Source organism: Chrysemys picta, chromosome 1, assembly GCF_011386835.1.
Source record: "Chrysemys picta bellii isolate R12L10 chromosome 1, ASM1138683v2, whole genome shotgun sequence".
In the NCBI taxonomy this organism is placed as follows: Eukaryota; Metazoa; Chordata; order Testudines; family Emydidae; genus Chrysemys; species Chrysemys picta.
The window spans coordinates 191,363,100-191,375,213 of record NC_088791.1 but is presented as its reverse complement, the minus strand read 5'-3'; the positions used below and the strand labels follow the sequence as shown (position 1 = coordinate 191,375,213).

The 12,114-nt window shown below is 43.7% G+C and overlaps 1 protein-coding gene across 36 annotated transcripts in view; it reads right to left on the bottom strand.

Annotated features, from left to right (window-relative positions):
- Window positions 1-12,114, bottom strand: part of ITSN1 (intersectin 1) — a 200,261-nt gene that overhangs the window by 49,743 nt on the left and 138,404 nt on the right. For 32 of the 36 annotated variants that reach the window (XM_065589903.1, XM_042855793.2, XM_065589957.1 and 29 more), the window contains one exon: window positions 2,672-2,838. The exons of 2 other annotated variants lie outside the window; for them this stretch is intronic. In XM_065589903.1, coding sequence (XP_065445975.1) covers window positions 2,672-2,838 — 167 coding nt within the window. Of the gene's footprint in view, window positions 1-2,671; window positions 2,839-11,429; window positions 11,486-12,114 lie in introns of all 36 variants that reach the window. 2 more of the 36 variants (XR_010600015.1, XR_010600017.1) reach the window with 1 other exon arrangement.

Below are 12,114 nucleotides of genomic sequence, written 5' to 3'. Positions count from 1 at the left end.
TCCTAGAGGGATCTATCCTTGTAGCAATTCTCAGATGGATTGCCACCCCAAATATTATCTGGAATAGTGAGTAATGAATAATTAAAAACAAACATCTTCACTAGTTTAGGCAGGAAAGAGTGTTTTCAGTTTGGAGAATCTGGGAAGGTTTCCCGCTGTGTGACCGTCCATGAACCCCATCAATCTAAAGGGAAGATGATAATACAATCTAAGTCAGAGTTCACAGCGGGCGAAATTGCTCCTGCTAAACTAGATGGAGAACCAACCTCTGAAAATCCAAAAATCCTATTGCACATCAGAGTTATTGAAAGTCTGCCCAGAAAAACAGTACCTCTGAATGCTGGAAAAATGTAAAAAAATAACGTCGTAATATTATTGAAGCCTTCACCCCTCTTCTGCTCTCCCCCCATGCTGCTATCACTTGTGTTATATCCAACATTAAGTTTTAAGATCCAAGAACAGGACCATGTTTTATTTGTTCTTAAAGTGCACTGCATAAATAATGAACAGTTGAGATTAGATTTATCCTTTAATCTACTAAATTAGCTCTCCCAACAGCATAACAGGGATATAAACAATATATTTACAAAAATACAAGTTTTCTAATCTACATCTTCTAAACTGATTCTTAATGAAGAATTTGCTGCATTGAGACAAGTCTTAGAGGAAGATGCTTTCTGAAAGAGCTATTACAGTACTGCAAAAGTGGCCCAAAACATTGCACTACCATAACCAGAGTGTTTTGGAGCTCTATCACAGAAGAGATTACTGTATTTTCTATTTTAATTGAAAGGATGAGTGCCCTTTAAGTATCTACATACTATACTACTGATAAAAAGTATCACTCTTCAATCTTTCCCAAAAGTCAAAAAGGTTAAACGATGACTACACAAGCGCTAATATTTCACATATACAATCCACAGACAGTTATAGCTCATTAACACAGCTGTCAAGATTTAAAAAAATGTGCACCTAAAGTTAGGCTCCTAAATCCTTAGACACCTAAATCCAATCCAAATAAGAGTTTAGAAGGCTAAATTTAGACCCCCATTTTTTAGAGTCTTGACCATAATATTTTTATTTTGAAGAGAAGTGCAATAAATCAGTAGAATACATTATATTTCTCATCTTGTTGCAAGAAGGAACTTAAGTGTATATAGACAACCGCATAATGACCCAGCTAACATCCACTGATAGATGACAACTGTATTCTCAAATAGATGAGAATGTGCGTGAGAAAAACATCTCTTAAATTTAATGCAATATACCATCTCCAGAAAAGAAAAGTGAATCACTACCCCCGTCCTCTCCGGACACACACACACACAGACGACTGACAAAAGCATTCCCTCTTTCAGGGCCTACACATGTGGTGGGAGTGCATCCAACTTCAGAACTTCTGGAATTTAATTGATATGAATCTAACTTCACCAGAATATGGCTATTAGGTAAGCTTATTTTTCTCCTGGGCTTGTTCCCTTGGGTTCATTATTACAATACTTTGTTTTGGAAGGAAAAGCTTAATATTTCATGTTAGGCTATTTCCCCTTTTATATTGTTTCAAGTCATATCTTACTGCCCATTCTCTTTGGTCATAAAACTTAACTGGAAAACAGCAATAATTCCTCTGATTTGGCTGTACATGACTATCATACAGGCCTTTAATAACAGTAAGTGACAGGGTACTCCAGGTGTTCTTAACCTTTTTCTTTCTGAGGCCCCCCCACAACATGCTATAAAAACTCCAGGGCCCAACGGGGAGGGGGGACTGGGGGCTCTCAGCCGGGAGTCGTGGGCTCAGGAATAGGTGTAGTTTGACTTCTATTTTGGGTAGGCAGGGGCCAGTGGGACTCTGGACAGCTCCGCACGGCGGGGTCGGGAAGGAAACGCCACCTCCACCCCGAGTCAGCCTGTCTGGGTGGGGGATGCAACCAAAAATTGTAACTCAAAAGGTGGGGGGCTCAGCTCAAAAGTCCAAAAACAGCTCAGGTTGCAGGCAGGGGGGGTAGCTAGCAGCTGTGTGCCAGGAAGGCTCCCCTGCGGTCCCTGTTCTCCGAGGGGTCTGCCAGCCAGGGAGCCGGGGTCTGCCTGCCCAGACGGCTCTTACCGATTGCGTGAGCAAAGGGGGCTGGGAGCTGAGGAGCAGCTTCAACCCCCTGCAGCAGCAGGAGACAAGGCTTCCCGCCTCTGATCTGGCCAGGGAGTGGGGAGACAAGGAGGTGGAGGGGGGCTGGACCTTCTCTGGGACTGCCCTGCTCTTGCACTGTAGTTTCGAGGTGGGGGGTGTAACACCCATATCTCTCCAACTCTGCCCAGGGGCTCGGGGCTTCGGAATTCAGCCCTGCTGTTCCCAGCTTCAGCTCCACGAGGGGTGCTGGGGCTCAGGCTCTGGGTTTTAGCCACAGGGGCCCCATGGCCCCCCGAAAGGGTTTGGGGACCCCTAGGGGGGCGCGGACCTCCTGTTGAGAACCATTGGGGTACTCCATGGTAGTTTATACAGGCTTATCTTTCAAACTTCACTGTAACAATGCTTTTTCATGTCCAATAAAGTTGTAAGATAAAAAAACCCCTCCATCTGATTCACTGACTTGAAATCATCAAATGAACATTATAAAGTGGACAAATAAGATACAAAAAAGGATAGACTTTGTAATGTTTCATATCTCTTTACCTCAGAATCTTTCAGTCTCACATAATTAGAAGGAAAGACTCCAGATTTGTCACCCAATGTTCCTGTCCACCAGTCACCATCTTTTTTTGTCACAAGAATCATATCTCCTTGTTGAAAGATTAAGTCTCCTTGTTCCGAACTCTCATATGTGTACATGGCAATATATTCTGGAGGAGAAGTTGTTCAAAAAATGGGAAATGCTTGATGAATCAAAGTATAATTTGCAAAAATCTACCTTTATGAAAGTAATGCCATATGACCTGTCCAAAGGTTAGATATTCATAGCTTTCTGCCCTATTGCTTCTGTGTAGGCAACACTTCACTCCAAAACATTTTCCCTTCCTTCACAAATAAGGTTTAATATTTAACTTTCTAAATTAGATGATCTTCAAGACTACTTAAAGTTCTTTAAAGGCTTCTATTCTAAAAAAAAAACCCAAACGAAAAAACAACAACACTCCTATTATGGATGAAGTTATTATTTTTGGTAAACCTCTAACATGACCTAAGTATATATCTATTTTTTTTATTAACAAAAAAAACAAAACCAAAAAAACCACCACCCAAACTGTTACATCCCTGTTTGATAACTTGTTCTTCAAGATGTGCTTCACATGTCCATTCCACTTTAGGGTGTGTGTGTGTGGGGGGGGGGGGGGGTGTGGGTGTGTGCGCCAGTGCACCAAAGCTGGAGAATTGTTTCCCATAGTGGTCCCAAACAGGGCAGAGCATGCACTCTCTGAACATTCATGCTGCTAGCCAAAAGTATACTGGGGTGGAGTCACCCATCTCTCTCAATTACTTCACTCCAGAAGCCAGTACTTGCTGTGACTCCTGATATAGAAGGGAAGGAGGGGTGGGTTGTGGAATGGACATGTGCAACACATCTTGAACAGCTACTGAACAGGTAATGCAACCCTTTTTTCCTTCTTCGATTGCTTGCACGTGTCCATTCCACTTTAGGTGACCCACATGCAGTTCTAGATGGAATAGGAGATCGGAGTCTACTTAAACAAGGACTGCAACACCATGCTCCCAAATCTAGCCTCAAGGTTTGGAAGGGAGCATAATGTGTGATGAACATATGTACAGATGACCAAGTTGCAGTCCTGCAAATTTTACTGATGGGGAACGTGACCCAAGAAAGCAGCCACTGCTGCTTGTGTTCTCATAGAGTATGCTAAAACTCTGAGATGGTGGAACTTCAGCAATATCATAGCACAGATGAATAGAGGAGGTCCAGGAAGAAATCCTCTGAAAAGTGAAAAGTTGCCCCCTCATCCTGTCAGCAAAGGAGACAAATACTTGAGGAGACATTCTAAACAGGTAAAAGGCTAACACACCCTATGAAAGTCCCAAGTACAGAGTTTTTCCTTATCTTAGAGAGTGAGGTTTCAGGAAAAAAGGTTAGTAAATATCAGAGGGGTAGCCGTGTTAGTCTGAATCTGTAAAAAGCAACAGAGGGTCCTGTAGCACCTTTAAGACTAACAGAAGTATTGGAGCATAAGCTTTCGTGGGTGAATGCCCACTTCATCAGACGCCTGATGAAGTGGGCATTCACCCACGAAAGCTTATGCTCCAATACTTCTGTTAGTCTTAAAGGTGCCACAGGACCCTCTGTTGCTTAGTAAGTATATAAGCTTATTTAGAATTCAACACCACTTTTGTGAGAAATTTGGAGTGTGGACACATGTTAACTTTCATAAAGATAAATATATAAGGAACATCAGCCACCAAAGCCTGAAATTCTGTTACCCTCCTGGTTGAAGTAATAGCCACCAAGAACACCACCTTCATTGAAAGATGTGAAAACAACCACACAGTTATAGGTTCAAAAGGAGGCCCCATTAAAATGGAAAGAACTAAATTCAGATCCCAGAATGGTGTTGGTCCCTAATAGGGGGTAAAGAGCCTGTCCAAACCTTTCAAGAGCATAACAGTCGTAGGGTTGGAACAAGACGGATCTTTCATCTACTGGAGGATGGAATGTGGCAACAGCTGCCAGATGAACCCTCATGGAAGTGGTAGAAAGTCCTTTTTCCTTTAGGTGAAGCAGGTAATCCAGAGCAGACTGAATCGGAGCCACTGAAGGAGAGGTATCTTCTTGCTGTGACCACATGCTCTTCCATTTCTTGAGGTGAGTATAAGTGGGAGGGTTTTCTGCTATTTAAAATATTTTACACTCCAAGGGAACAGACATCCTGGGAAGTTAGCCACTGAGCATCCAAGCATCCAAGCAGTAAAGTATAGGCTGAGAGGTTTGGGATGCAGAGTCTGGCCATGGTCCTGCAAAACTATGTCCTGAGACCTAAGGGAGAGGTGTGGGATCTTGAATTGAAAGGCCACAGTTCGCCGCTCCAGCCAATGGGGGCTATGTGAAGCAGCGGCCAGCACATCTCCTACGGCCAGTGGGAGCTACGATCGGCTGAACCTGCGGACGCGGCAGGTAAACAAACCGGCCCGGCCCGCCATGTGCTTTCCGTGATGGGCCATGTGCCAAAGGTTGCCAACCCCTGGTCTACAACAACCTCTGCATGACACTGAGGTGAAGTCTGGCATGCTATGTCATGTATGTGCAAGTTGCCATGGGACCAAGAAGTTTCAGGCAATTCCTCACTGTCATATGAAGCCTTGAAGTATTTGCACAGGTCCAAGATCACCTAAAACCTGGCCAGAGATTAATACAATCTTCACTGTGGTCAAATTTAATTCATAAAAACCATATTTGATTCTTTGTACAAAGAGAACGGATTTATCTTTGTTGACTAACAGGCTCAACAAATGAAAGAGGGATTGGATCTTTTTCATGGCTACCACTACTCGCTGTCTGAACCGACCCTGAACCATTCAGTCATCCAGATATGGGTACACCTAAACATCTGCCTCCCTGAGATGTGTCGCAGCCAATGCCATGCACTTTGTGATGACTCGAGGAGCTGACAAAAGGCCAGAGAGGACCACCATAAACGGATAATGAACATCTTCTACAACAAGTCTTAAAAACTTTCTGTAGCTCTGGTGAATGACCAAATGGAAGCAGGCATCCTCTAAGGGCAGGTCTACACTACTGGGCTAAGTCGACTGGAGTCGATGTACCTTAGGGCAGGCCTTCACTACGGGGGGGGGGGGGGGGGGGGGAGGGAAGAGGGGGGAGTCGACTTAATATACGCAAATTCAGCTATGTGCGAGGACGGCAGCAAAATCGACCTCCGTGGCTCCCCGTGGATGGCACTTACTCCCACCTCCACTGGTGGAGTAAGAGCGTTGATTTAGGGATCGACTGTCGCGTCCCGACGAGACGCGATAATTCGATCCCCAAGAGATAGATTTCTACCCGCCGATTCAGGCGGGTAGTGTAGACCTAGCCTAAGATCGACTCATGGCAGTGTGTTGACACCACGCTGGGTCGACAGGAGAAATTCTCACATCGACTTCATAGAATCATAGATTATAGGACTGGAAGGGACCTCGAGAGGTCATCGAGTCCAGTCCCCTGCCCGCATGGCAGGACCAAATACTGTCTAGACCATCCCTGATAGACATTTATCTAACCTACTCTTAAATATCTCCAGAGATGGAGACTTACCTTATGCTTCTCGTTCCGGTGGAGTACCGGAGTCAACGGCAGAGCGATCAGCGGTCGATTTAGCAGGTCTTCACTAGACCCGCTAAATTGACCCCCAGTAGATCAATCGCCACAGCGTCGAGCCATGATACGAGGAGACAAGCCTTAAGTCATGGGCAGCAAACCAGTCATTGGGGTCTGAGGTCGGGATAACAGATGTAGGAGTAATCATATAAAACTCTGAGTTTTTGCAGATCTAAAAGAGGTCTGAGGCATCCCTTGGACTCTGCAATGAGAAAATAGCGGGAACAGACTCCCTTCCCCCAATGCTGACTCTGCTGCCCCATAACTGTAATAGAGACTGACTGTCATGAATCAGTACAGTCTTGTGAGAATGGTCCTTGAAAAGGGTGGTGAGGTGTGTGGGAAGGGGGAATAGAGGTGAATTGCAGGGTACCTCTCAGTTCCATCACGTTTAGAACCCAATTGATAGGTTATTATGTGGGTCCAAGTGCTTAGGAAGTGGGACAACTTGCTGCCAAAAGCAGGAGAAATTAGAGTGGCTTGCTGACCTCGATGACAGAATCAAATAGATTGCTTAGATATTACAGATTATTTAGAGGTAGCAGAAGGCAGTGGACAAGGAGGTGGTCTCTTCCTCTGAGATTTATGGCATTCCCTGGACTGGTCTGGCTGCCTTATCAGGTAGAACAGGTACCTTTGCTGGACCTGAGAGCAGAAGTGCTCTCTCTTAGGACTTGTGTATGAAACCCAAAGACTTTAAGGTTGTCCTAGACTCTTAAAGAGAATCCAGACTGTAGTCAGTCTTCTGAGAGAATGAAGGGCAAGTCTTCCATTGTTTGATGGACTTTGGTTGGAATGCCAGACGATTGCAGCCAAGATGCACAACACATAGTAACTGCTGTTGCCGTTATCAGAGCTTCTGAATCCGCCTCATCCAATACAGCCTGTAAAGACAACCTTGCTAACAGGCAGCCTTCATGTACAAGAGCTCCGAACTCCTCTTTAGCATCATCTGGCAACTTGTCTCCACACGCTCAATGTGCGTAGGGCGCTGGCTTTTTACCTGGATCGGACTAAGCCGTTCCGCAGATCCTCTCAACTATTTGTTGCCTCGGCCAAGCGGGCAAAGGGGCAGCCTATCTCCTCCCAGCGGCTTTCCCGCTGGATCATCTCGTGCATACGCACGTGCTATGAGTTGGCAGGGATTCCCCTGCCACCGATCATCAGGGCACACTCTACAAGGGCTCAGGCCTCATCAGCTGCCTACGCAGCCCATATCCCCATCCAGGACATTTGTAGGGCGGCCACCTGGGCCTCAGTTCACACATTTACTTCGCATTACGCGATCGTCTCCCAGACTAGGGATGATGCCGGGTTCGGCAGGGCAGTACTTCGTCCCAAACCATCATGAACTCCTACCCACCTCCAGCAGATATTGCTTGGAATCACCTACTGTGGAATACACAGGAGCAATCACTCGAAGAAGAAAGGACAGTTACCTGTTCCGTAACTGGCATTCTTCGAGATGTGTTGCTCCTGTCTATTCCACACCCCACCCTCCTTCCCCTCTGTCGGAGTTGTCTGGCAAGAAGGAACTGAGGGTGGGGGAAGCCTGTGGCTCCCCTTATAGCGCGATATGCAGGCGCCACTCAAGGGGTTGCCACGGTGCTCCCCCAGTACGGGTACTGCTAAGGGAAAAACTTCCAACACCGGTGCACACGGCGAGCATGCACACCTACTGTGGAATAGACAGGAGCAATCACTCAAAGAATTTGGTACCTCTTCTCCATTTTCTTGGCAGTGGGTGTCAAGGAAGAGGAATTCTTGTCAAAGAATTCTGGTGGGTTCTAAGATGGCTTCATTAATAGGCAGAGCCAGATGGCGTTGCCGAATTCAAAATATCCACTAATTTGTGTGGATTATCCTGGAACAGTTTCATCTGAATACCTAGGGAGGCAGCCACCCTTTCCCTAGTTTCCTGGTACATTTTATAATCACCTGGGATTTGGGAGGACAATTCTGAGACAGTGACCCCATCTGGTGGTGATGAGGAAGCATTGTGCAGAGGCACTACAGTGTCAGTCTGCTCTGTTGAGTGCTGACTATCTGTAACAGGAGGGTCAGATGCTGGAGGAATAAGATCCCTCAATTCTGGGTAATGGAGTCAGTACAAACAAAATGGCACCTTGATGGAGATTAAGTAGAGTGATACACAAGAGAAAACAGACGTGAATCCAGGAGTACCCCATGGATTCCAGAAAGGCCACTGCTGTACTTGATACAATACCAGGGTCCAGCCCTAAGGGCATCCGATCGAGACCTGCTCCTATAAGAAGTCACGATGCTGGGGCCTTGAACGGCATGAGGACAAACGGAAGATGCTTGAGCCCTTCTGAAATGAGATTGTAAAGCATAATATACCACCTCTGACTCGAACGACGAGTTAGCACAGTCTGAATGCCAAGGCAGCATAGTAACAAGTAGAGTAGCAGGAGACCAAGACCTGATGGGAGGTGGATGGTACTGGAGGAAGAATCTGAGGCTTTCCTCTTGCTGAAGGGACTGTATGTCTGCTCTACTGCACAACAGAACTTCCTTTGTTCATACCGAGGGGGTCTGGTTCAGTCCCCAACAGCACCAAATGTGTAGATGCCAAGAAGTATCCCAGGGGGGTAGAATTAATTGGTAACTGAGTCTCATCCAGCATCAGTGGTGAGTCTGACACCAATAAGCACAGGAGATCCCTGGCCACTGCAAACACTTCAGATGTCATGGTACTGGTACAGTAGGACGCAGCACAGAGGAAGGTGGTGCCACTGAAGGTCCCGGCAATGGAGTCAGCCTCTATGGTCTTGCATGAAGGGCCAGAGTCGATTACTCTACATTGCTAGAATGCTGTACTAGGAGTGCCTAAGTGGGAGCTGCCTTAGCTCTAACCTCGGTACTGGTCTTCTTCTTGTGCAAGTCTGTTGGGGACCACGCCCTCAAGATGAAGAGGGCTTCTTTTGGCCAGAAGAGGTTGAAATGGTGGACTACTTCTGCAGCTTGCCCAGTACTGAAAATGGAGATTGGTGTCTCTAGCTCTCTCTGCTGCATGGATGCTGCCAAATCTGGTGATGTGGTCTGAGATAGGGTCAAGTCTGAATCCCCAGGTACAGAGCAGCTGGGGTCCGAAGGGGGAAGAAAAACTATTTCCCTATCTCAAAGTCAAACATCTCTCAACTTCTTAATCCTGGTCTGAAAGACCCGCGTAGATAAGGCATTGATGCCTCACGCATACTTCTGCAAAACACTTTAAACAGGGAGTGAGGATTGCTGACTGGTATAGACTTGCTACAGCCAGAATGGCGCTTAAATCCCAGGGATTTATGCATGCCCCAGTACCATGCTAAAAGCTCAAAGAAAGTGCTACTAATTAAAACTATAACTACAACCATACTAAACTATTTACAGTAAAAAACCTCTAGCAATTTTTTCTAAAAACAGAATGGGAGAGAGTAAAGTTCACACATGTACAACTACTGACCATGAGCAGTAAAAAGGAATTGATGAGGGGGCAGAGCGGCTCCATCCTTTTATACCGTTGGCTAACATGTGCTGTCCTGATGGATACTGTTATGGGGAAGAATTCTCCAGCTTCAATGCCCTAGCGCACACAGTCCTAAAGTGGAATGGACATGTGCAAGCACTTGATGATGATTGGCTTTATAAGCATACTTTCTACGGGTTCAATTTTATGCTGAGAACTAGCATTTCAGTCCTGGCATACAAAATCCCACTTTCTGAACTTCTGATACAGTGTTCCTTTTACATAGGTCAGTTGGCTCTCATGAACAATGAATTCTTTCATTACTTGAAGCTTTGTATGGAGACAGCCAATCTCATTGTATCCTATGCAACAGTTGGCTTGAAAATGCTAAGATAATGGTGGAATACACAATTTTGTTAAAACATGGTCAGCTGTTTGGTATTCAAGAGCAAAAAAAAAAACAACAACACTGAAACAGACTGCTCTTGAGAAATGCAACGTGTAATTTAATTACAGAACTAAATGAAAACCTGTACAGCTAGGAGTGCAAATAAGAATCTCAGACAAACCAGTAACATTTTCTGAATTAGTATGCCTATTACACAATTCAAAGATTTCTGAAAATATTCTGTGTTACACACTTTGCTTGTGGAAAACAGTGGCAGGCATAGCACGTTTAATGGTTGGGGAGTAAGTGTAGATGGAAATACTATCCTCAGACCTAAAATACTAACTAGCTTTCATGAAAGTCTGTTTCTGAAGAATACTTATATACGAGTTTCCTTTCCTAAAGAAATTATAAAGCTGCTGAATCCATACAAAACATTTTTAAAAAATATTTTTGAAAGTATATGCTTTTAGCACAGTGTGTAAAATATCCAGCTAATCAAACTGAAAAATACAGAACGTATGACAGAAGACGTGCAGTATCCCAGGTTGTAGCTACAGAGCCACGACTGGGAGGGAGATGGTTTAGCAGTTCTGTATTTGCTTTTAAACTGCCTTTGAAAATCAAGGAAGCCAAATTTTAGCATCCTTCTATAATTCCACTTTCCACAGTGGAATTTTTATTATCAGTGGCAAACTATAGACTACATTGTGTGTGATAAAAATTGCCCCAAATGATTCCTATTAAATTGCAGTTGTACAGATGAGGTTTTAAAAAATAAAGAATTAAAGCACTGCTAAAAAGACTGATAGAGATATTACTATTTTGTAAAATATATTTATTTTCACACATGTGCACATGCATACAGCTCCTATCCCTTGCTTTGTGTGCTTTTTTGACAATTAAGTAACCAATTCTGAATCAGATTAACTCCAGTAACCCCCTTCAACCTTGAATCAGATATGCTATAGGTCAATAATTAAGTGATATAAATAACTGAATTGAACTGGCACAACTATTGCTGGACTCACTCCCATTTAAATGCAACCCCACCCCACCCCAAAAAAATCCCTAGTGTCAATATTACTTTTAATACTAAAAAAATAGGGAGCCTACATGTTTAATAACTGAATCCAACTTCTACCAAGCTAACATGTCTTATGAAAAGTTTGTTATATTGACAGCAGTTTTATCAACAATATCTCAGAAGAAAAGTTTTTTTATCTGTTTCTTGGTATCACTGCAGCCATACCTGTGCTAGCAGTGGTGTGGGTTCCAATGATGGCAAAGGTCTGGCACATTTAGAATCTTGTTATGAAAAAAATAGGTACAAACTTGTAGACAACTATAAGTACTCACATGGTTTTCGATTAATAATAGTTCATTAATGGAAGGTGCTTAATGTTCAAAATAACATGGAACAACAAAAAATACTGATATCTATCTCAAGGCACTGAGTGCAGTCCTTGTTATTTGCTATTAATGTATATTTATTTATATTATTTGCTATTAATTTATAATTTAAATCTAACCTTCTTGGGTCAAATAAGACAGCACAAATTAAAACTATTAAAAATTTACAGTACATACATGTCTGTTTGGATAATTATCCCTTTCCTCATGGTGGGATCAGCACTGGTTTGTCTTCCCTTTCTAAGAGGTCGAAAGTTTTGGTCTATCCAACATTTAAATAGGAAAACAGGCACCGCAGGATTCAAATTATTCACAAAGAAACATTGTGAATGAAAAACTAAAATTTTGGGAGACAACTTATTAATTTAATGAATATTCTTGCTTATCTTGAAGCATGTACGCATGTTTTTACATGGCATATACTGCATACACACACACAGTGTATGTTAAAAGAAAATATATCCTTTATGCATTTCATATGCTGGGCCTGGGCCCTTCCTATTGTAGGCAGAAGGCTAAAAACA